Source organism: Leuciscus leuciscus (genome assembly GCF_965113295.1).
Source record: "Leuciscus leuciscus genome assembly, chromosome: 14".
Taxonomy (NCBI): domain Eukaryota; kingdom Metazoa; phylum Chordata; class Actinopteri; order Cypriniformes; family Leuciscidae; genus Leuciscus; species Leuciscus leuciscus.
In genome coordinates, this window is record NC_138738.1 from 7,689,128 (window position 1) to 7,715,982 (window position 26,855).

Sequence of the window (26,855 nt, forward strand, 5' to 3'; positions counted from 1 at the left end):
GTAAGATGAAAATATTTATCTTGAACTCTGTCATGTAAACTATGTATAAAACGTATTAATAATCAGTTAAAAATGAATTTATACCTGTATCATATTACGCTGTAGCCACATTGGACCAGAGGTTTGGAAAATGGATAGATGGATGATTCAGGTCCGGGCGCCATCTTCTGGTCAGACGTGGGAATTCATTCGGCTTGCGACTCTCACAGTGTATTATGGGTATTCTCTAGCCGTTGAATGTACATCGGTTGTACACTCATTATTGCGGTGCATTGTGGGATTGGATGAGTGCACTTGATAACGTCCACTATGGTTTCTGACATCACTAAAAATGGCTGTCCCCTCAAATAGTGCCCTAAATTTAAGGGTGTAGGGTGATTTCTGACACAGCCATGGTCTTCTTATAAGGAGATAAGAGGGTCCATGGCTCTATCATTGCAGAAAGTATAATGGCTTTCTTTGATCACGCGTGCCTTGTTAACCAATCACATTACAGCCTTGACGTCATTGAATTTCATGAAGTTGTGCGACGGGCAATCACTGTTTGCGGACACCATATAATGAATGAGAAGTGCTGTAAACTGAATCATACCTTTTGCGCAATTGTCCATGACTTCTTTTATAAAACTTTTTTTTGTGTGTGTGTGTAAACTAGCAATAGATCTATTCAAAATGAACGTTTAAGAGCAAACATGTTGAAGATTAGCCAATGGGCTGTCAATTCATTAAATGATAAGCTATTTCCTTAGAATAGCGGTTTATTCTGTTTATTATGTAGTGAAGCCTCTCCTCCATTGACATCCATTAAAAAAAAACGGCCTCTTGTCTCTTTCCCTGCACACCGCTGCGCTAGCTGGCATTGCGCTTTTTTCAGCTAAGGTTGCAGGCTTGCCTTCAAGTGGCTTTGCTAAGGCTAGAGGCAAGTGATGTTGTGTTTTTTATCAAGGTTGGAGCTAAACTCTGCAGGACAGCGGCACTCCAGGACCGACTTTGCCCATCCCTGCACTAGAAAAATGAAACATTGGATTTTTTTTCTGTTATTCAGAGCAGCATGGAATCTAACAGAATGACGTTTTGTGTGTGTGTGTGTGTGTGTGTGTGTGTGTGTGTGTGTGTGTGTGTATATACAGCATATTCAATGATTTTAAATGTGCATAATTCATTGTTCATTTGAATGGCAAACATTCACATCCGTTTGAATGATGTTTTCCACAGCGCCACTATTAACATGAGACCTACTTCTTTCTTAAAAAGCTTTTGATGTTGACATAAGACCTACTTCCTTTAAAAAAAATGACAGTTAATTTTTTTTTTTCTTTATCCCAAGAGATAATTTGGCAGCAGCAGGTGAAGAAGTAGCTGAATCAGTTGTTGTATTATTAAAGTTGATGGTGTTCCGCTGTACGTTTTATCAAGTCATCCATTTATATGTGCGAGTGCAATAACAGCTGCTTTTTTTTAACTTGTGGTTTCAATTCGAGGGCAAAAAAGTGGAACACTTTGTATGTGTAGAGACAACAGAGACCGTCTCAGAGGACTAACGCTGATTCACTGTCTAGTTCTCATCTCAGTATTTCTCAAAAGCCTCATTAGATTGCAGGTGTGCTGTCTGCACATACAGGGCCCGAGGCGGAGGCATTGATGAGATACCGCTATGAATCGTTTGTCGTTTGCGCCATTAAATCCTCATTTGTGACTGTAATTGCAACTTCAGGTTCAGCAAGATTAGTGAGAGTTTTCGACGTATAGACTAAAGCTAATAATTTCTAGCCTGTTTAATCACTATGCATGGACCAGTCATGTCCTTTCAGGTGATTTGTTGGAGCCCTGCCATACATTTTCTGGTTAAATTTGAAAGTGTAGCTCTGCTGACTGAAGTAACCAGGGATCATATTTAACAATAGCTTTTATCTGAGCCATGGCCTTTTGGTTAGACCTCTGACATATTGAGCTGTGGCAAGCGACATATCTTATCAGTCCCTCTTTCCACTGTATTTTACTGAAGAAAATGTGAGCAGAGTTTAAACTGTCCACGTCAAAACAGTGGCTGCAATTTCATTGCTAATGCTATTGCTAAGGTGTTCTGGTTGGTTGCTGGGTGGCTGGGAGGTATAAATGTTAACAAAGCCAGTTTAACATAAGTGGATGTTAGCTGGCATGTGACAGTTTTCAGATTTGGGTCAAAATCTCATCATCCAAACCATGTGCACAGCCATGCATTTTCTTGAATTATTTATAGTATTTACTAATATGTTGATTTAGTTTATATTTTTATATTTTCCTTTTCATTATAATTTTAGTCATCGTTTTATGTGCTTTTAAAAAATATTTCTATTTAACTTTTTATTTCCATTTTAGTAATCTTAGTACTTTAAAACGTATTCCAGTTAGTTGCCATGGGTATCATTTGTACGTTTTTTTTAAGTTTAAGTTTTCAATCTAATATTATTATTTGTAATTTTATTTCAATTAACTGGGCATTAATTGAATTAAATCTTCAGACTTATATATCTAGTAGCTCTAATAGTTGGTAGAAAAAGATACATGTTTTTTTTCTATATGTCATAAAATCTTCCATTTATGTCTAAAATATTAGAAAAAGTGGTGTCCGCTCAACTGGGCTCTTTCTTGCAACAAAATGATATCTATGAAAAGTTTCAGTCTGGATTCAGACCGCATCATAGCACTGAAACTGCGCTCGTTAAAATCACAAATGATTTACTTTTAGCTTCTGACCAAGGCTGTATCTCAATACTAGTTTTACTCGATCTTAGTGCTGCGTTCGATACTATAGATCACACAATACTCTTAGATCGACTACAAAATTATACTGGTGTTCAAGGACAAGCACTAAGCTGGTTCAAATCATACCTATCTGACCGCTACCATTTTGTCTATTTAAATGGAGAAAAATCGATCATAACTCCAGTAAACTATGGAGTGCCGCAGGGATCTGTATTAGGCCCTCTGTTATTTTCAATATATATGATGCCACTTGGAAATATTATAAGGAAACATGGAATAAGTTTCCATTGTTATGCTGATGACACTCAAATATATATTTCATCAAGGCCGGATGAAAACGCAAAATTTTCCAAATTGACAGAGTGTGTTAAAGATATAAAAGATTGGATGACGCGTAATTTTCTTTTATTAAATCCAGACAAGACAGAGGTAAAACTTATCGGTTCAAAAAACCGCCCACAAAACCTCGCACAATACAACTTTAACATCATAGGATGTCCTGTTACTTTATCCTCTACAGTAAAATACCTGGGTGTTATACTCAATTGCAACCTGTCTTTTGAAAATCATATTTCATATGTTACAAAAACAGCCTTTTTCCACCTTAGAAACATTGCTAAGCTACGTAATATGCTATCAGTTTCTGATGCAGAAAAGTTAGTTAATGCATTCATGACCTCGAGACTGGATTACTGTAATGTCTTATTAGCTGGTTGTCCTGCATCCTCAATAAACAAGCTACAGTTAGTCCAAAATGCCGCCGCTAGAGTTCTTACGAGATCAAGAAAATATGATCATATAACACCGATTTTATCATCACTGCATTGGTTACCTATAAAGTTCCGTATTAATTACAAGGTATTGCTACTGACTTATAAAGCCCTAAACGGCTTAGCTCCAGTCTATTTAACGGATCTTCTATCACCCTATAATCCATCGCGCTCTTTAAGATCACTAAATTCAAGGCTTTTGGTCATACCTAGGATATCCAGAACCACCAAAGGAGGGAGAGCATTTTCACATTTGGCTCCAAAACTCTGGAATAGTCTTCCTGATACTGTTCGTTGCTCAGACTCGCTCTCCCAGTTTAAAACTAGATTAAAGTCGCATCTCTTCAGCCAGGCATTCATATAATCCCACAGTTCAAACTACAATCCGGCCTCTAGCTCATAAATGCCAGAGGAGAACTGGCCCCCGACTGAGCCTGGGTTCTCCCAAGGGTTTTTTTCTCCATTAGGTCACCTGATGGAGTTTTAGGACACCATTAGGTCACTTGATGGAGTTTTTCGGTTCCTTGCCACTGTTGCCTTTGGCTTGCTCAGTTGGGGATATTTTGGGGATATTTAATTTAATTTTATCAATCAATAAATTCCTCTTGAAACAAACTTTGTTGTATTATTTAAATTTAATACTGTGAAGCTGCTTTGATACAATCTGTATTGTGAAAAGCGCTATACAAATAAACTTGACTTGACTTGACTTGACTTGAATTGAAATAATCGAATTAATTAATTGCATGGCATTGTTTTTATTTTATATAATATTAAACTAAATATTATTACTTATAATCTTATTTAAATGTATTTATAATATGTAATGTATTTATAGTATTATGTTTTTTAATTAAATGTAGGAGTGTTTAGTAGCATAACATTGCTGTGGTATCAAAATAGCTTCTTCTTCAGACTTATATATCTAGTAGCTCTAATAGTTGGTAGAAAAAGATACATGTTTTTTTTCTATATGTTTAATACAAACTAAACATTTTACAGATATCATTTGTGATTATAATCACTTCTTTTGGCTTTAGTGTAATGAAAATTAAATTGCTCTGCAAACAACATGGTCAAGACTACTGAAACATTGGTGTCGTGACTAGCTAATAAGTGCCTTTTTAAAGACACTGCACTATATTTGAACGACACACTTCTTTAGGATTGCCTAGTGGCCAGTGCTGGGTGGTAGCCATCTGTCTCTTCTTCGAGAAGAGCCCCAGCACAGCTGATGTGGTCCTAACCCTTCCTGTCGACTTGTGCTGAGACTGCTTTCCAGTCAGTCCCTCTGGATGGAGATCACAGCAGTGAGTCACACTTAATCACAGCACACAGTGGAGCCAGAGCCGAGGTCACGTCCGCCAGAGCCAAAACACACAGCAGCGTTCTAAAGCAACAGCAGGGGGTTCGCAGCAGTTCCATGGAGTGGCTGGAGCCATTAGTGCTGGTGTGTGTGTGTGTGTGTATCTGTTTTGTGTGTCACTGAAAATATGCCATAAACAGTGTCGCTCCAAGTGGTTGGTTAAAAATAATCATGATTACACTCTTATTATTTGAGTAATAATGCCTTACACCGCGTCCTAACCGGGCACGGTGCGACAAAGCGACTAGCGATGAAAGCAGTCACTTGCATGTTAATCTGAGTTTCTGAGCTAACTAGCCAGGACAAGTGAAACAACAGCTTTATCAGTCGCTTGGTTTCTACTTCTGTGGCGTCGTGCGGAGAAATCCTGCTCGTCATTTATACAGTGGGGTCCACTGAAATTAATGTATTATTGTTAATATATTATTATAGAATTTTTTATTATTGTTTATAATCGTAATTATTCATTTTTATTATAATTGTATGTATTAAACGGTTAATAATAATTTAATTCTTTATTTATCTAATACCATTTTACTCTACAAATGATATTATATATTTTTTTTCATCTTTTATTAATTGTTAAACAAAACATTCTTTGTTCTAAAATTGTTCAAAATCCCCCCCAAAATTGTTTCTGTTCATTTACTTTTGGATTCCACTCTATATTAAACATAAAATATGGAGAAAGCTGTATCAATTGTAGAAGTTGAGAAACATTGAGCATCATGATAATCATGTGACAAAATGAAGTCACACAAGGATGGATTTTCCCTGAAGTGTGAGCGTAAAAATAGCTGATTGCTGCAGTCAAATACAGCACAATTAAACTCAAGGAACATATTTTTTTTGGGCACCTATAGCACTGTTCAGCATCATAATACCACTAACCTATATACCTCTCATTGCTTATGGCTTCATGGGATAGCAAAGTGTCAGATGGTTGCACACTTGAAAATCTCAGCAAATGCAGTACATCATCTAGGCTACCTCCTATATCATGAATACTCTGTATTCTGACGTTCTAGTCATTTGCATATTATATAGTAGAGAATTACGCATATTCAAATGTGGTGACGGTGATGCTTTGGGCATGTTGAGTCACAAGGTTATGGCTGTTGAGGCTTGACATATTGACTGTGTCAGTTAGATCAGGGGGATATTATGTCAACAAGCCCTCGTGAAAAGAAGGTCCCAGGTCATGTGTACACGTCTTCATTATTGCAAAATACAGCCCTGACAGGACCCCACTGTGAAGAAGAGGGCTATTGTATCATCCTGAAGGAGTTTATTTTGTGATAATGACCTGTTTTGTCCCTTACATTATTTCTTTCCTACCAAATAAGTAAATAAATGGTCTTCAAATATTGATTTTAGTGAAAATTATTTTATTATGTGAGAAGAAATAGACTGTGGTGTGATATAAAACTAGCACACTGCTGGGTATTGGTTGCCTGGGGCAACGGACAAATATACAGTTTCATTATGTGAAATTTTTTGGCCACAGAAAGCTGTGATTGACCAATTACAACCCAGTATGCCATGTAATAATGGCTTTGTTTTCAGTGATTTGTCATTTAAATATGCTGTGATTTTGTTTTGCAGATGTACATACAAACGACCACACTGACCATCTCAGTGAGTCTGAGCGCGTCCGTGTCTCTGGGGATGCTGTACATGCCGAAAGTCTATGTGGTGCTCTTCCACCCGGAGCAGAATGTGGCCAAGCGCAGCACTCGCAGCCTGAAAGCTGTGGTCACTGCCGCCACCATGTCTAACAAGTTCAACCCCAAGGCCAGTCTGCGGCCCAACGGAGAAGCCAAGTCGGAGCTGTGTGAAAACCTGGAAACTCAGGGTGAGTGGGTTTGAGGATAAACACTTTATTGTTATTGACAACGATTTTTATCCTGCCATAAACCTGTTTTTGTAATCTTACATTTTTTTTATTCACCATCATTCTCTTGCTCACTTGGATCCATTTGGATAATGGATCCAAATTTGGAGTCAGTAACAAAATTATGCTTCAGCAGTCCGGTTATGAGTCTTAATGCAAAAACTTTAGATTTCTTTTTGATTTAATTCGCCCAAAATTGACAAAACTGTTTTCATTAAATTACATTTTTGATTTAATAATGCCATGAAATGCAATGAAGACATTTAATGGCATCAGTGTGATGATCATAACAAGACAACCCCTAATCATCTGCCTCATTTTGCGAAATGTTTTTATGTTAGAATCTTACCGCTTAGCATCCGAGATGCTGTAAGAAGTGTGTTTTTTAAATCATCAAGAGGCAAATCAGTTGAATCGGTACTACAGTCCTTGCTGAAACCCATCTCCTGCTAATTTGAATATCAATAAAACAGCAGCTCATAAACAACTTTGTAATACAGCAGTAAAAAAAAGCCTGCTGCCGCAGCAGAAATAACTTACACTCTAAAGCAGAGGCAAACCTGTAGCCTCCATCTTCAAGAGTGGAGTCCCAGTCAAGAGTCAAGAGAGTCCCAGTTCGCATAATTATACTTTTCATTAATGCCCTGATTGATTGATTAAGTTCAGGGCTGAACAGATTAGTAAAGAAAAAAATTGGTAACAAATATTTTCGTTGTTGAATAGCTCTTAAGCTTTTGATTGTATGACCTATTTTAACCTATTTTCGTTTTCAGTCAAAATGCCTTTTGAATGGGAGTGCAAGGGGAAACGCAATGATAGCATCAAAATCGCTATTTTTAAAACACTAAGGAGGCTCGACAAAAAGTATGAATGCAACATAACATGAGGAGAGAAAAGATCTTTCCATCTTTATTGTCCTCATGTTACGCTGCATTCGGAGATCGACTACTTTTGACTGCCAAAATTCCAGCCACCGGAAACACTAACTGATAAAGTGAGTTGTACAAAATAGTCTTTTTAGTAAACTTTGTGTACACAAACAATGTTTTCAATGCTCGAGTTCATGTGTAGAGCCCCTGGTGATACTTCAAGCACAGTTTCATGTTGTGTCGAGCCTTCTTAGTGTTTTAAAAATAGCGATTTTCATGCTATCATTGTAGTGCCCCTAGCACTCCCATTCAAAAGGCATTTTGACCGAAAACGAAAATACGGTCGATCTTAAAAGTGTCATTTCCATTCCAATTATGCTTTTACACGAATGTTTGACTTGGGTAGATTAACAAAAATAGCCTGGGTTGCAATTTGGTGAGAGTTACCCTTTAAACAGCATATAAATCACAACTACACAATGTTACCGAATGAAATGTCAACCCAGGACGAGCTATAGGACTGTGAACTTTGAGGGTGTTGATGGACTCGATCTACTCCATCTGTGTTTTGATCATCGTTCTGAATCCGATCTGGATGTAGTCTTTGACAAAATGCGATTTTCTCAGCTTTTTGCTCAAAATTTTGCTTTTTTTTACTAAACTTACCCACATACCCAAGTGTTAATAAAAAAGAAATGCATGAAGCTAGAATGAAACAGGTTTTTTTTTTATTGTTTTTTTTTTTTAAGCAGAGGCTCTGTTTTTTCTATTTATATATTGCAAATTCAGATATTCATACCACCAAATATTCTGGGTGCCATTACACTTTTGTGAAAATTATTTTAAAAATGCTGGCGGTGGCTGGCCAGCGCTCCATGTAGAGCGGTTGCTCTACGCTGAGTTTGAGTCCCTGCTCGGATACCTATCCTGATCCTTTTCCACTCTCTCTATCCCACTTCACTTCCTGATAGTTCTCTTCTATCCTATATCAATCAAGGCAACAACAAACAAAAAAAAAGCCAAAAATAAATGTATATACATTTTCAATATGACAACATACGTATGTTACATTTAGATATGGCTTTGTTCTCTAAATATAATGTGGTATTAATCTGCACACAGTTACCTTTATCCTAAAGTATTTTTTGCATTGACACTACACTTTATTTTGCACGCCCCAAATGACATCTTCATTAAGAGAAACCTGAGAAACAGAGAAGAGGTGCTAATTTCTGATGCTATATCTGGAATACACGATCCTCAGTAGACAGTAATTTTTATTTTATTTTTTTTAATGTGCCATCTGCTTTGCATGTGTTTTTATATGTGATGCGATCTGGGAAAACCTGTCAAATGTCGCGCTGGTACGTTTTCAGTTACATCTAAAAATAGGTAGAATGTCAGTTTTTGTCCAAAATGTCACAATTGGGTCTTCATTAAATTATTATTCTATAACATCTTGTCTGTCATCTTGGAACATATCTCATTCTCATATCTATTTGAGAAGACTTTATTTAGTTATTTTGCACATGAAATAAAAATAATGTCCGCAGATACATCATTTAAAATAAATACTGCAATATTCTATAGAAAACAAGAACTGTCATTGTTGATTTCATGGTGACTTTAAAATCATCCTGCTATTAGCAACTAACCCTACTAGTTACTATAACCTATGATGTCAAATGTATCAGACAGGGAAAAAATATAAATCCATTTCACACTTTTAATAGATATGGTAAAATATGTACTATAATATAGTTAAATATGTTGCTTACAAGAAGAATTTCCCTCAGAATAAACAGATGATGTTGAATTGTCATCAGTTGAAGCAACTTGTTTATTTGCAGCCAGATGGTGTCACATCTACCAGCAGGGGTTAACAGGGTCATGCTGACCAGCGATACCTTGACCCCTTGCTTTTGGGCCATGTAAGCTGAGAAACCATAAATAAATATTAGTCCAGTCAGAGATATGCACAAAGAATATTCAAATTAATTATGATATGAATTTACTAAGACTTTTCCTAAGATATATCTTTACTTTGACTATAGTGCTTGAATAAAATTGTGTTAAGCAGATTCAAAGTATCATGTTTGACTAGGAAGGAACAAATTATCTTCTTCCATTACATTGCATTTGGCATTCACAGCAACGCGCATCCACTCTGCTTTCATTATGTTGCATTTTGTATTAATTTAGCAATGTAGCAATACCCAGTAAATCATAGTGTGGGTCTTAGTAACAAATAGCTCTGAATTAAGGGAGACATCCAGATAAATGTTTTGACAACAGAGTTAAATTGTGTAATGAATGTTGCTACATAGATGAAAATTCACCCAATTAAGCATGACTGGTTAGCACTGAATGTTTTCAGCAAATATTTAACACCAGTTGCATGACCATGCCAGACTACCACCATCACCAGTGTGAGTTTCATGTGCTCTGTGCTTTGTTTGCTCTCTATAGCACCACTTTGAATTCACTGCAGTGGAACAATGTGCTTTTGTAAATGAGGTATTAGAGTCAGTGACTACATTAGCATGTGCCCTTTTAAAAAATCTTTCCAGAGTCATTTAATACAGGCAGTTTCTTTACATTTAAAGCAAAAGCTAGCTAACAAATAATTTCTCCTTGGCTCAGGGATGTCTAACATTTCATGAATGCATTAATGGTGGAATAGGATCTCTTTGTTGATTCTAATTGATTTGTGATCCTCCTTTAAGATTTGAATTGCATTAAATAAAAGTGTCTGCTAAGTGTCTTAATGTAGTGTAATGTGATTGAAACATTGCTATAAAGTGTTAGTGAATTACATGACATTGAATTATTATGTAGTTCCTAATTGTGTTTCTAGTCAAGCAAGGACTCATCTTTGTGTGCATGTTATAGGCAGAAATCACCATTATTATTTGCATTGGTGCGATACAATAACACAGATGTCAATTGGAGTCAAATATATCATGATTTTTTGAAGATGACTAAAAAAGATAGTTTGTTTCAATAGAGTGGTGCAGTGATCACGTTAAATCCCGGAAGACTGATTTGCCACTGGTTCCCTCGAGATTTTCCTAAAGGGTTTGTAATGGACTTTTTCAGTTTATGGGTAAAATAAAGCCTGTGGTAAACACAACTTGTTAACCTTTATTTAACCAGGCAAGTCACTTAAGAACAAGTTCTTATTTTCAACAACAGCCTGGCAGGAGAATTAAAATCTCCTAAAAGTCATACAAACATACATTACAAAACACACACACACATGCATTCATTTAAAACATTTACAAGCTGTAATGAAAACACTCCCTAGTAGTTTTTTTAAATGCAGATTGAAATATATGATTCTAATTGCAATGACTTTTGTAGCACATTCCAATCATTTGGAGCAGCAAAATCAAAAGCTGAATGACCATAAACAGTATGTACCTTGATACCTTGACGTTTTGTTCTACAACGTACATAGACATATGATATAGAAGTATATGTATAGGCATAACTGCTCATTTCTGCTTGCTTTTGATGGGTATCATTTTACCCATGATATAGAATTATGCAGTTGAATGATGTTTGACTTTGATTAAGTCTGTCTGGCATTGTTTTGGAATGATCTGATGCATTTTGTTATATAAATGCAGTTTCTGTGGATTTTAGAGAAGATTTCAGTCCAGTGTTTAAGGGAGAGGTCAAATTGAGGTCTTCAAAAAGTAGGTCTGTTTTAGGTCACTGTCTTGGGACCTTTTATTATTCAATAGTATTTTTTACAATAATATATTTTATGCAACACTGATGTTTGTTTATTTATTTATTTATCTGGCTTGTGCAATAAGCAATATCATAATTAAATTGTGTTTTGATTATTTATGCTGCCTAAAAAGGCAGCACGCAACCCCTGAAGAAACACTGTGTACCTTGCAGCAGTGCTTTCTATTTAGGTGATTAGCCATTAACAAAAGGAACATGACGCATTTCACACCCATTGCTTCTTCACGGTTTTTAACTCGCAGGTGACTAGTCTTCACAGTATCACATTTAACACATATGTGGCATAGTTTACTCTGTCTTCTCGGAAGCTCCTAATGTCACACTTCTGAAGTCACAATTCTTGTCATCTCACCTGCTGGTTGTAACAAAAAAAGGATCTTGAGACTAATCAAGATGAGCACAAGACATGTTTGATGTAGCTATTCGTATAGTGTCAGTGTGTATTTGTGACATATTATTCACAGTCATACACTCCATTAGTGCATCTACAAAAGTCAGTACTTGGCAAGCAGTTTTATCACTGATATAGAGGACACCTTGCTACCAATACATCCTGAAGTAACAGTCCGTCTTTGATATCATTGAAATGCAGTATGTGTATTGAGTTCAGTGATGCATGCATGCAAACAAGATCAAAATATAATGTGTGTGTCTGATGTTGCCTGCAAAGATCATAGAAACTTGCCAAAGAATGAGGTTGAGAGGATGAGAATGACAAGGTCAGTTGATCAAACTCATAGAAACGTTTTATCAATAGGTTTTCTTTTGTGTTCTCTAAGGAATAGAGTTTTGCTCTTGGGTGAGTTGTAAATATGATTAATAGCATACGAAGTCTGCTTTACATAAGCCGTTTTATGTGTCAGGATTTGAATGATTGAAAAGATCATTGTGGATCTCCTTGAAATAGTCTCTTGACCACAATATAACCATTCTAATGAATGACTTGTTGAATTGAAGATATCAATTCAATATCACATTTTGTTGCCTTGGCTAGAGAGTTTTCTGCAGTGTGCAACAGCTTAAACAATTTATTATTATTATTTTTTTTTTATGTAGTTTTTTATTTATTTTGCATTGAATCCTTAATGTGATATACACTGTTCTTGCACAGCATAATATTTTGAACTTTTACAATGTAATCCAAAGATTTCTTAAACATGTCTCATTTACAAAAAAAAAAAATATATATATATATATATATTTTTTTTTAGTTTTAAGACACACAGACATCAATAATCAGCCTGTGAATCTCAACAATGGCGACAATTATAAAGCATGTTGCAGTGCATTCTGGGTGACACCAATCAAAACTCATGCATGGCTCCCATCATACATTGCTGCATGAATAAATAATGAGCTTATGATCAGAGGTGATCTGTTTGTCACCATTGCTGAGATTCATACGCGAATTCTTGATGTCTGTGTGTGCCTACATCATAACTTGTTTTTGAAGTTTTTATTTTTATTTTTATTGATTTGATCATATGGATTCATTGAAAAGGCTAAAGTATTATGCTTTACAAGGACAGAGCTGCTATAATTAATAAAGTAAACCTAACTCAGAATTTGGGCTCTATATGAGTTCAGTGATTCAGGTCAAATGATTGTGAAATAATGATTGTTAAAATACAACCAACACCACCAGATCACCTTTTCTCTTTGTTCATCTGGCTGTTGTAACTCAGGTACAGCAGCCAAACAAAATCTAAAGTAAATGATTTAAGGTCAAGAGCCCAACTAAAACAAACACTGATCACCATAATGATGACTTTTCTCCTTCAGTGATTCTGCTTGTTAAAGGTATAGCGGAGGATGTTTTACTTCCTGGTGGGTAACCTATACTATTGGTCCTCCTAATTGTCAATCATTCTGGTGAATCAATCAAACTTTTCAAAAAGTGGAGAGGGCGGGTCTTATCTAAAATTTGGAAAGATCCTCCGCTATACCTTTAACATCAGGTGTCTTCAATGTTGGCAATATATAAAAAAAAATGGTTTAATTTGTTTAATTTTTTTATTTTATTTTACTCATTTTAAATGGTTACCTTTTAAGGAATTAATTTGATTAATTATTACTCAATTCTAATTTGTTAAATTGAATTAATAATATTGCTTGTAATCTGTTGCCACAATTTTATTGATTAGATATAGCGTATTCATTTTTACAGTGTATTACATATAGTAATTTGATACATAATTTGCAGATTCCCCGATTCTGGACCCAAAAACAAAGAAAGTCAGACTTTTGCAATTTAATATCAGGAATATCTTTTCTGTTGTTAAACAAAGCAAAGTGGTTAAAATATTATGCCGCATACTTTGATGTTTCTAGATATGTACACATATCTAAAACTCATTCCATTTTTGTTAGGCTTTGGTTTACTTTTCTTTTTTTTAATAGTTAGGATTAATTTATGCAGCATATTCCTTCAGGCTACCTTTTAATGACAATTACATTTTTAATGCCTCCTGACAATTTCTGTGCAAGGTCGTTTAATTTCAGGGCATATTGAGTCAGAGAAAAAGCACCTCTGCATATCCAAGTTCAATGGGCCTTGAGGCCAAATGGGCCCCAACAGGTTCAATTATAACACAGAAACGTATACGTCTGTGTTTGCAATAGGTGGCCACACACTATAGAGTTTATCAATACAGAGAGAGACTTAACATTGTAGACTGTTTTATTCTGTTAAGCTTTACATGACCTGTTCTAGTATATTACTTTGGCTTGCTGTAAATGAGACTGCAAGATTTTTAGATCTAGACAGAAAATACAGAAAACTTCAAATCATAGGATGCATACTGTCCTTTTAAGAGCGTGTTAGTGTGAGTTGCTGTGTCCATGTAATGATCACAGAGCTAGAGCCGAACGGGCTCATGCATACAAAGGAGTTCATAATGTTACTTTGAAATAAACTTCTTTCAGCACCAAATTATGCTTGTTCATTTATCCATCTATGGGCTTAGCCAAAGCTCAAATATTATCATTTAAACACACGTGCAATGATATTACTGTTAATCTCTGAGATACAAATGTTCACATTTATACACAATATTGTACTTTTCGTTCCAGAACACATAAACACAGATTATTTTGTGTAATACCCAACCCGTCATAAACACCCAGTGGTTATTATAACTCTCAAAGCTGTTTTTAAAAGTATCTAGCTAGCATCCCAGAGGTCCTATGTCCATTGGGCTTATTTTCTCCTAATTCAAATAGTGTATTTTTTTTTTTCTATTCACCATTTTTTTAATGTGAGCTGGTGTGGCCATTTCTAACTTGAATGTTTCAAGGCTTCTGGTCATCTTCTTCCAGCTGTACAGCATCAGTTATGCTGCTTGATATTGCAAACAGTTATTTGTTATTGTATTATTTAAATTGATCATAATCATAAACACACTGGCTTGTAGCGCACATTATTTTACCATTTACTGCTTTCTGAAGCAATGTTTATTTACAGTTCATTGACTGCAAATAGCCAAAGACCATATTTTCACTAGCTCCACCCACCATTGCTCTGATATTTTACGTTTAGTACAAATAACATATAACATTTTATTTACTCTCTGTATGATTCACATCTATTATTATTTGCACTTACACTGCACATTGTAAACAAGATGCTATTTATTGCTATATGCTATTATTCTTGGTGCATAAACAGTATTTAACCCTCTGGGCTCTGGAGGTGTTTTGATATGCCCAGACATTTTTGCTTATTTCTGTTAATTAAATGTTAATTAAATAATTAATTTTCTGGCTAAAGTCTGATTACACTATAATCAACACAAACTCTGCTATAACGTGTGCAGCATGTATGCAAAAGTTTGTATTTGTGAGAAAATTATGTTAGTGAAAATATGTTTTTAAGTCACTTTCACTTGTTTTTTTATGTTGCTTTCTCCTACCCCAGCTTAATAAGCAAAGACAGCTATAAATAAGCCAATTTGTAGGATGATTTCCCTAAAAAGTGACTCTTTTTCTGACCAGTGGCAATGCTAGTGATGCACTTTTTATGTAAGCTTATAGGCTGTATTATAATTTTGTGAAGCATACATTTGCTTGTAGCATATAAAAAACTACTGAAGTGTAATTTATTCGACTGCATTATGCCTAATATACTGGTATATGCGTTTTATCTTTAAATTATTTAGAATGATTGGCATTTGCAGTAGCTTGATACTGTGCCTTGCAAATGTATTCACAATCACAACCTTTGCAAATCCTACATTGAAATCTACCTCACAAAGAGTTTCTGAAACACTGGAACTCAAAATGATTTTATTATAACACTGTTGTGTTTGAAAACTTGCTGAAATGTGCTTTTTGCATAAGTATCCTGTCCCTGCATCGTGGACGATCCCAATTTACCCAGATGGAAAACAATTGTCCTGATGAGGACACAATTATCTTACAATTGTGCTCTGCCTGTGAATCATTAAAATAAAGACCACATATTTTCTGGATAAAAAATGTAACCCTACAGTAAAGGGAACATTATTCAGGTTGTGAATATGAAGTGCATCTTCGAGGTTGAGGTACTTGAGTATGAATCAACCTATAAAGAAAAAGATAAAGAAAATGCTTAAATTGTTGTAAACACTTTAAAAGAACATAATGTACCGCTCAAGCTTAAACTTCTTTTAAAGAGAGCATTCAGGGGGTTGAAGGGCATTTCAAATAGGATGCATCTGAAAATAATCATTTGGATCCAACATTGATTGATGCACTGTGAAAAAAAATCAAACCTTGCATACTGCAGAAACATCTGTATACAAGGTTCAAAAGCTTTTTTTCTTTCTTCATGGCCATTTGACAAACATGTAATACCTGCAATGTGTTGCATTTGAATTGTGCATTGCAAAACCAAGTCAAGAAGCAGCATCCATTGTTTGAATTTTTATTATTATTTTTCAGTCATATGTTATAGATGTATAGAATGCTGCAAAGTCATTTTAAATGAAACCTGTCTAATATATGTAACCACTCAACCTGTGTTTCAGGATGTGTTGATGATAACTAAACAGTGAAGACAGGTAAAGAATTTAATTATTGGTTATTGCTTGGCTTATTGTTGGACCTAATTGTTAAACTCAACTATGTTCAATTTAGCTTTAATGCTTAAACTGTGCATTTCAATTAGTTTATAATAGACAATGCATTGAGAATACGCTGACATTTGTTAGAATTGCTAAATACAAAAAGCATGCATGCCGCATTGTTTTTGCAAATCACTTGTTTACACAGAGCTTTGTTGGTGAGAAACACTATACTGGGGAAAAACCTAAAGATAGCAACAAATTTGTTTTTATGCATTTTTCAACCAATAGAGAGTAGGTATGAAAACTTTCAGAACAGTGCATGGCCTAGATTGCATAAACACAAACACAAATTGGGAAAGCATTAAAAATAGAGCAGTATGAATCTATGCTAGATAAAATCAAGCACCTCCAATGATATTTTATATAGAGCAAGAATCATTTAAGTTTGCGTTTTGTGTCAACGCCCCTCCCTCTAAGCAGAAATGGAGCTATTTATCTGACTGCACTTATGGGTCAGTGCTCCATACGCCGAGGGACAGTCCAGACTGAGAACCGCACCATAGTGTTGGGTCAAATGTCACTTCACCTTCCTTATTCAAACGGCCCTGCATGATTGCATGAGGTAACCTTTTGATCTCCATATAATGATGCAATGAGCTTGAATTTTCCATTGACCCTCCTTCTTTGGCAAGGTCATTACATAAATAGCTGAAGGCAATGTCACTCGTGCTACCCTTTGTGATTGTTTGTACGACAAAGCTATTGCAAGATGGATGCCGAATGACAGGATTATGCTGTTGATTGGGTTTTTGTTGATGGAATGCTTTAATAGCAGACTTGTCACTTTTTGCTGGTAACTGGCATGTTTTTAGAAGGTGTTAAAAGGCCCTCCTCTGCAAAAGGTGACAACCGTCTCAGTCAAGTAATTTGCACTTTGATTTCAAGAAAGACAGAGTCTGATATCAAAAGAGACACGCTACTTGACTTCTGGCAAGTTAATAGCAGTATCAAAGAAGGAGTCTTCACATTGCAACCTGGCCTGACAAGAAATTAAAACTGTGTCATATCGCTTTGATAAAGGTTTTCGCTAGTGCGTATCCTACCAAATTACTACATGTCAACCAACTGTTATTCAGTTGCAACTACATGTCAACTCACTTTCATTAGAGTAAGACTGTTAGGTTAGGGTTAGTAGAATAAGTTGACATGTACTTGCAAACCTGTATGAGTTTCTTTCTTCTGCTGAACAAAATTATATTTTAAAGAACAGTTGATGGTATGACCTGCATAGTGTTTTTTTCCCCCTACTATTGAGCCAATGGCTACCGTCAACTGTTTGAGTACCAACATTCTTTAAAATATAATATTTTGTGTTCAACAAAAGAAAGAAACTTGGAACAACTTGAGGGTGAGTAAGTTATGACAAATTTTTTATTTTTGGGTGAACCTTTAAGCAGACAGTCTACTAATACTCTGACTGGTAGTTGGCATGTAGTTGCAAATACAGTATAGTAGAATGTGGACAATCGAAGTGTTATCGAATTACCCCCCACACACTTCAGGTTGTGAAATTCTAATAAAGCAGCTGCGTTCATGCTTAAGTGCTTCTGAGACTCAAATGATCTATTTTTGTAACACTCTCTCTTCCCTTGCAGGACTCAGCCCTAAACAAACGTACATCAGCTACAGCAACCATGCAATCTAGCCAAGTGATAAAAGGCCACTACCGAATCCCAGAAGTGACCCCTGGAAGACAGCATCTCAAGATAAATCACTCTCACGTTATGTCACGTATGGAAGTGAAACAGCGGATGGTTGGGGGACCTCCACAGACATGTTTCCATTAATGAAGCTTATGTGAAGTCACACAGGGAGCATCTGGGGAGGCCGTGACTGTTGAGACGTTGATGTTGGAATGACGGTCTGTCACCCAGACTATTCCATTACAGCTTGCTCTATCTATTCCAGATGTCATTGTTAAAGTGATACACACTAATTAAGGACAACATGTCAGTGTCTGCTGTTTCATTGACGCTAACACTATGTGGTGGCTAAAAAAAGAAAAAGAAAAAAAAAGTATTTAAAAAAAAAAAACATTTGGAGCTTTTTCTTCTTGTTTTCTCCTTGGTGATGACAACAGCAAAGGCAGTGACCATTGTTTACAGATGTTGAGCATGCTGGTTTTGACATCCTGTGCTGTGTTGTTTTTCTCTTTCTTTCTTTCTTTTTCGTTTTTTCAACAAAAAAAAGAACCTTCTGGAATGCTGTTGAAGTATGTTGCTGTATTGTTACCTCACCATGGGCCTTGTGAAACTGTTGAAGATGTACGAAGTGCTCTTTGGAGTAATGTTTGCTTGTGCATAAGTACACACCTTTGAGGAACTCAAATCTGCCCTGTTGTCAAAATGTGCTATAGCTGTCACAGTCACCTGTGCGAAATCGAAAAATCACAATTTAGAAATGGCGTGACGCCGGCTTGGAAAGGAACGCTCGAGATATTAGAACCAACATCCACTGGACCAGGAGGGCGCGCGTAAGTTACCTTCATAAGAATGCAGCTACCGAAGACTTTTAAAGAAATTAAAAGCATCACCTTCAAGTAAAACTACACCTTCAAGTAAAGGAATGGTTCTGAGAAGCTCGGAGAGAGTAGATGACAGGATTCAGTATTCGTATCTGGAAATGTCAGGTGATAGAGACAAGCTGATTTGTCTCTTTAGATGTTTGTGAATTCAAGATTCAGTTCTTATGATTTCTCCTCTTTGTTTTTGCACTGTTTGTGCTGCAGAATAAAATGTCTATGTTGACCGTGATAAATGGCAACTTAATGTGTGTTCCCGATTGCTAATGTTTGCTTTTCATCCTAAAAGAGAAAAAATCGTCAGAAACAGTGCCTGAATTAAAGTATTTGTAAAATAAGACATATGAGGTATGTGAAGCATGTTAATTTTGATACATAAATAATTTCTAATAAAGAAATTTTTCAAAACGCATTGTTTTCTGCCCAAAAAAAATCATCTCTGCATTGTTTGCGATGTCAAATGTTTATGTCACATATGGCTTGGGCTCATTGCTAGATCTTTTTCACTCATTGTTCTTCTGTCAGGCAAAACCCAAATGTTGGATTGCTTCGAAAAGTAATAGCGCAGCTCTCTTCTATAAACCCAAATTGTGTGATGATTCAGTTATGTAGCACAAGCTTTTGTGACAAGAATAATAATAATACGACAAACAATAATAGTTATACAAGCTTAGTAATAATAGACAAACCCTAAACTGAAACATGCATTATAAGCTTAAATTTTTTTTGAGAGTTGCATTTCCTCGTCATGGGCTAATACTCTATTGCATTTCTTTGTATATGTATTATTGGTCAAAAACACAAAAGGGTTATTCTCATAACTAAATAAAAAATATTATCTTTAGTGCATTTAAAATCTCCTTCAAGAAGGCACTTAGTCCTGAAGATTCAGAGACAACCTGGCACAGAGGCACAGTGGAAATTAAAAGAAATGTAGTTTTTTCTGAAATATATTGCTTTTACAACAGGCAGCCGTCTATCATAATGTGCATTTCTGAAGGCCCCATTATTAAGTGTGAGATGTATCTGCCATCAGCGGCAACAGAGTAGAAGACAGGTGCTATAAAGAAAAGCGCCAGTGATGTATAACGGCATCGCTAGCAGACATAAATTATAGCCGATGTTAGGCTTATTTAGGTCTGTCTCGAATACAGGACATAAAACAGGGGCTTGATTGGAATGCTGCTCAATCTCTCTGACAGTGCTTAGAAATTGATGGAAAGAGCGTAGAGTGAAGGGTGGATCAGGATGCTGTGCAAAGGAGGTCATGTACTCTGAGATCAATACTGAGAGTGTGTGTGTATGGGGGTGTATGGGGTGGGGGGGAGACGTTGTAGTATGTAAGCTGAAGAGGGTTGTTAACAAGGGTTGTAGATGAGTGAAACATGCATTACCATTTATTTATAAGAAATATAATATTATTTTATTTAAAAATGTATTTAAAAAAAAATAGACCATATAATAAATAGACTATAACCAAAAAAATTGGCAATTTTTTTTATTGAGAGATTTATTCGTGAGAGAATAATGATGTTATGATTTTATCAGAGGCTTACACATATTAGGCTGCTTACAGTTAGTATGAACCGTGGATTCATTTGAAAGATGACAGCTATTGGTGGTTTAATGCAGTGCAGGAGAAACAGATAATTAATTGTTTTCGCACCCCAAGCATGTTCTGTTGAGCTTCTATTTAAGTTCGCTTATGAACTTAATGAACTTTGAATGTTTATATGTGAATAAAAGCCTAAATTCAATCTGTTCATCATATAAAGTGATCAAGTCTCTAAGCTGGACTAAACCTCTCAATTCATATGGATTAGTTTTACGATCTCTTTATGAAGCATCAAAATGGTAGTTGCGTAGCTGTCAATGGAGGAACAGAAAGCTCTCAGATTTCATCAAAAAGATCTTCACTTGTGTTCTGAAGATGAACGAAAGTCTTATGAGTTTGCAACGACATGAGGATGAGTAATTAATGGCAGAACTTTCATTTTTGGGTGAACCATCCCTTTAATGAGCTTAATATTCTTCAAGTGTAAAAGGAAATGAATTACTACTGATGTTTGATATGACATCCGTTTCAAACATTACAATGCCCATGATAACTTTCGTTAATTCTAAAATAAGTAAATCCACTTCACCGGCTTATTACTCTTCGACAGCGATGCCAAAGAAATATCTAGACAGAGCAACCGCAAAAACGGAAGTTCAACTTCAAACACAAAATTCTAAAGATGGCTGCGTGTTTGTTGGCACATAAGAGCTAATAGAACTTTTATTCATTAGATCATTAATTAAGGCCATTTTGCCCTTTTGGCTGTTTACCTTTTTAATAATATTGCTGTCTTGACGCCAGCCAATCACGAGTGAAACGATATATATGCCCTTTCCAGTGAACACAAGAACATGAAGTGATATCAGGAAACATAATCCAGATATTTGAATCAAATCTGCAAATTCGTTTGAAGAAACAAATTAGCCAGAGATCAATGATCAAAATTAGAAGATCTTTCATCTGTCAAATCACCTGAGAGGTATTAAGCGAACGGAGTCTTGAACTGTATCAACTGTACATTATCCTGATCGTTACATGGCTACTTAACAAATAAATAAAGATAATAAATGGAAACAAAAAATATAAATGTTAAAAATAATTGTATATGTGAGAAGACTGCTATATACGAGACATGAAACAATGTAGGACAGTGGTTGCCAGGGACAAGACTCAAAATATACTGTACAGTTTAGTTTATACAACCACAGAATGTTGCGACTGACCAATCAGAATCAAATCTTCCACAGAGCCATGTAATAATTTATTAATAATGTGATAATGATTCCTTAGATTCTAGACCCAGCATTTTCAGGGGGCAGAATCTTAAATATTTGTTATTCATTAATCTTTCAAAAGCAGAAACATTCAGATTCTTCCAGGTGTCGAAGGTTTTGCATGTGGTCTCAGAATTTTGGACCCCACTGCACATTTGTTTATGCAATCTTTATTTTTATACTACCATACATTTGATACTTGCAGATGTTACGTAAGTTACAATGTTTGGCGGTTTTGCTTGCAGACTAATTTCAAACAATCAGCACATATTATTTTTATATAGCTACTAACAAATGTTCTTTGGCCATTTTTTATTCCAAAACAAACTGAGCACACTTAGCCTAACGCTTTACTCGGGTTAGGCCTATTACTAGAGATATGTATGATTCTTTTAGCTCAGTATGCACATTGCATCTCAGATTTCATTTCAAATCAGCTGCATTCAGATGCATTTGGACACATAGGAGCAAAACAAAGAAATTGAAACAAACAGCTCAGCTCAGGTTGAATTCAGTCAAACAGCACCTCATAGTGGTAATTTGTGGATGTGTGTTTAGCACGTGCACCGTGGTCTCATATAGCCTAGGCTATCACATTCTGGCACGCTGCTGCGTAAATAGTAAGAACAACCCGAGCTTTCAAGCAAAATAGACACTAAGGTATTTAAATTCCCTGACTCAGACTAATTTCGCAGCGCTAACCCTTCCTTCTGCCTTAAAGAGGGATTCACAAACACTTAAGGCTAACGGATTAGGTTGTGTAAATGTGTGTTTGCAAGCGTACATGTGTTGGGAATGTGCTGTGATGAAAAGCGGCTTTGTTTACTGTTACTGAGGTGTCAAGTTATAGTCGGGCCAAGCAATTTGCACCGAGCTTCAATCTGTCATAATGGCAGCTGGTGCAGGTCCTTAGAGACTCCTCCTGAAGAGAGTGTGCTTTTTTTTTTTCTTTTTTTTTTTCTTTATTTAGTTTACTGTGTCTTATGATTAAAATGTCAAAAAATAAAAGATTGTCAGCAGCCTTTGCGGGTTGAACTCTACCTTTCCTCATGGTTTCCTCAACCATGCTTCCTAAATGACAATTTTGTGTGCAATTCATAGATTCTGTATTGCACACATAATTGCCATTTAGCTCCTCTTTTATTGGTTGCTTTATACAATGTCTGAGTGTCACATATCTCTGTGTGTTTACTAGGTATCAGGTTTATTTAATCAATTGATTTAGCCAAGTTTGCCACTTTGGTCACATGTTAGACGATCTTTTTCTTCTCTAAGTAGGTTATCGTGGCCAGAATAAAAATGAAGGCTTCATATCAATAGTCTGAAGTACTACCTAGCTTCCTGAAACCAGATTTGAACAATCAACAAGGTATTAAAGCCAGATTTGAAGATTATAGCCCTATTCGGACGGGACTAGTTTGACATGGAGAGGTGGAGTAAAGTAATTATTACCAGAGCTTCTCTTTGATTTTAGTCCCGAAAGAAAGAAGACCGAAAGCACTTGTTAGAGGCACGAAACATCTTTTAGCATTAGGTAAGTGCCTATTACCAACACAATCCAATCTGAAGTTAATTAATACATCGTTCGACCGGACATAACTGTTTGATATATAGGTTATATGTGTTTGCGCAAGTGATACCAGGAAGCAAAGTAATCCGCAAATCGAGTTACCCCTCCCACTTCTGCTGGTTTTACTGAGATATCTTATCCCGTGTGAATTGGCCATTATTATTACAGACGTCCTGTGGTAAAATTACATTACTCCCCTTGTAAAGTTAATCCCGTCCGAATAGGGCTATACAACTCAAATTGTGATCTGTTCCTCACATTAAAGGGATAGTTCACCCAAAAATGAAAATTCAGTCATCGTTTACTCACCCTCAAGTTGTTCCAAACCTATACATTTCTTTGTTCTGTTGACCACAAAGGAAGATATTTTGAAGAAAGTTTGTAACCAGGGCTGCGTTTCCCGAATCCTTCCTAACGCTACGTTGTTCTTAAGTTACACCTTAAGCTGCACTTATCGTTAATATGCGTTTCCCGAAACGTTCTTAGTTAAGTATACCTTCTGTAAGTCATACATTCGGAAGGTTGGTCTGGACCACTCTTAGCTTTACCTTATCACTGTTTCAGGTCTAAACGAATATTATTCTGAAGTTTTAATACACCCAGACAGTGTTCAATTAGGCGAATTCAAGTGTTTTCATGCAAAGAATAGAATTGTCATTACACTGATTGTTGCTAGATTTTTAATTATATTATCCAAAGGTACATCAGCTGGCAAACCATTAAAGGCTTAATAGTCTATTTAAAGGGAATGATTGTGGTGGGGAGTTTGCTCAAACTATGGCAGCGATACAGCGAATAGTTGTTTTAAAAGACGGCGCCGTCCGCGGAGCGCTTTCAAAGGCCTGTGAAAGCATAGGCTACTGTCAGTTAAGTCCTATTCGGACGCTAATATTGTTTCTCATGGGCTCGTCCGGTATTTTTAAACATTTACAGGGGTAAGTCAGTGATTTTATTGCCGTCTGAATCCATAATGTCAGTGTTTTTTCTCACCAAACCCACGTAAAAATCCCTGGCCAAATTAGCCAACCTACTGTTTTTTGACAAACCGGTCGTGTGGTAATTTAATTTAATTGAATCTGAGATTCAAAATTCACTGTTTAAATCCTTTTTGATCACTGCTGAGCACCATACGTAAGATGTACACTTTTATTACTGAAATGCTGGAAAGTATAACAATATTTCATCACAGCTCCACCTCAGCGAACAAAAATGAGAAAGAGAAGAAAGCACGTAAAAATGTGAAATAGTTATTATGGCAGCAATATATGAAACAATTAAAAAATATGTAGGCTAGGCTATTATAGTTTGGATTATTTTTTATTATATCCCATGAGTCCTAATAAATGCAATTTCAACTATTTCTGAAGTGCTTCTTTTATAAAGAACACCACGTTCTCACATAATGCAGTGAAACAGCCCCTGCATGAGAGAATAATTGATTCTCGAGCCATCGATATCAGCAGATTCAGCACCATCGCCACGGACAGCACCCGGTAACGTCACATGTAAGAAGGTATATCTTAAGCAGCTTCCTAAGGTATGGTTCGGGGAACACGCCTAGAAATGGTATACCTTCAGTTAAGTTATACCTTAAGAGTCTTCATAACGCGCTAAGAGACAACATTATCGGGAAACGCAGCCCAGGCCGCTTTGGGGCACCATTGACACACACACACACAAACAAATAAATACTATGGAAGTCAATGGTGCCTCAGAACTGTTCATAGTTTCCTACATTCTTCAGAATATCTTCCTTTGTGTTATATGTGGACAGAACGCAAAGCTTCAGGACCTCAGATCAGCTCTTTATGAAACTTTTTACCCTGTTGGAGCTTGAAAGCCACTGGTCACCATTGTCCTCCATTGTTAAATGAAAAAGAGCAGCCTGGACTTTCTGATAAATAACTTGTGTTACGAATAGAGTTTAGGGCATTCAATTCTAACACATCTGCAGAAATTTGCAGACCAGTCACTTAAACAATAGTGAACAGTGAGAGAATTCAACAGGATCCTAAAATAAGGAATTAGGTCAAGTGTATTTGCTGAATTGTCCCTTCCTCCCAAAAGCATAAATTCACTCAAAATATTCCCTCAGTTATGCATACTAAACTACATCAGGCGTAGCAGCTGAGCAGATCCCAGAGCTGCTGAACTGTGGATGTGGTCTCACGTGTTAGTCACATCACGTTCTGCTTTATTATTATTATTGTGCTCCAGAGGAAGTCATTTAACCCAAACTTGCTGTGCTTCTCCAGTGGGGATTCCCCTGCAGCCGCTCTACACAATAACTGTGCACAGAAGTGAACACTTACTAATTCCTTCAGATCTAATTGATGGGCTCATCTCATAACTGCTTAAGAGAGCTGCTGCACTGGGCCTTAGTGAATTTAGCTTTTTGAGAAGTTTCACCAGAGGCCTTGTGTTTGTGGAGTGTGACCATAAGCTCTTTTAGTCATTACATAGACCATTGGCAAGAAATGGGGGCTTATTAGGGTCTTGCCCGGATTCATAATTCATGTGGGGTTTAATTGTGTTTACAGATTTGTTTAGCATTAAATTGTTTTATTTGAAGTCACCATCATGTCAGTTTGGGGCCAGATTTTGTATTTAAAGAAATGAATACTTAAATTCTGACCATTTGACTATTTCTGATCAAATAAATGCAGCCTTGGTGAACAGAAGCGACTCCTTTTAAACACATAAAAAAAAAATATATACTGATCCCAAAACTTTGAATGGTTTGTGTGTGTGCCGCGTGCATTAGCCTGGTTAAAACCAGACCATTCTCAGTAGTAACTGAGTTATGGTCTGGCAAAGCTTCATTAATAACTCATTTCCAAAGGGGCGTCACCAACGGACGTCGCTCAAATGCCTCTGGGCGCAATTGGATAGACCTAAAACCAATCAGAGCGATCGTCATCGTGTAAAGCCATATGCTGCGTCCCAATTCGCCTAAGTTACACTACGCCATAAAAGTATGTACTCTTTTTGTGAAGAAAAGGTATTTACTTTTGAATGTGTAGCAAAAAAGTAGGAAAGCTTTGGGACATAATACTTCGTCATCTTTATCGGACGGATCTGTCGCGTGCATCCTGTCACATAAACTGCCCTGTCAATCATCTTGTCACAGTTAAAATCCTCTATTAAATCTAATTTAATTTCCTACCGTTTCGGAGAGAAATGTAGTAGCACGTTCATCTGCCAGTGGGTCTTTCTTGGAGACTGTCCTCATGTGTTTGCAATTTGAATATAATAATGCATTTAAAAGTTGGTGCGCTTCACCAACGGACGTCGCTCAAATGCCTCTGGGCATTGGATAGACATAAAACCAATCATAGCGATCGTCATCGTGTAAAGCCCGCCTCAACGTTTCTGATTGGTGCCTCGATTTGGACGGATTAGAAATCGGCTTGAATGGGCTCTT

At 36.4% G+C, this 26,855-nt stretch overlaps 1 protein-coding gene across 2 annotated transcripts in view; it reads left to right on the forward strand.

Annotated features, from left to right (window-relative positions):
- The window catches only part of grm4 (glutamate receptor, metabotropic 4), a 183,895-nt gene extending 164,460 nt beyond the window's left edge, over window positions 1-19,435 (forward strand). Inside the window, exons 10-12 of one of the 2 annotated variants that reach the window (XM_082189601.1) lie at window positions 6,487-6,736; window positions 16,410-16,442; window positions 18,104-19,435. In XM_082189601.1, the coding sequence (XP_082045727.1) occupies window positions 6,487-6,736; window positions 16,410-16,429 (270 nt within the window). In that variant the 3' untranslated portion in view covers window positions 16,430-16,442; window positions 18,104-19,435. The remainder of the gene's footprint in view (window positions 1-6,486; window positions 6,737-16,409; window positions 16,443-18,103) is intronic. The other variant, XM_082189600.1, reaches the window with a different exon arrangement.
- The last annotated feature ends 7,420 nt before the right edge of the window (window positions 19,436-26,855 follow it).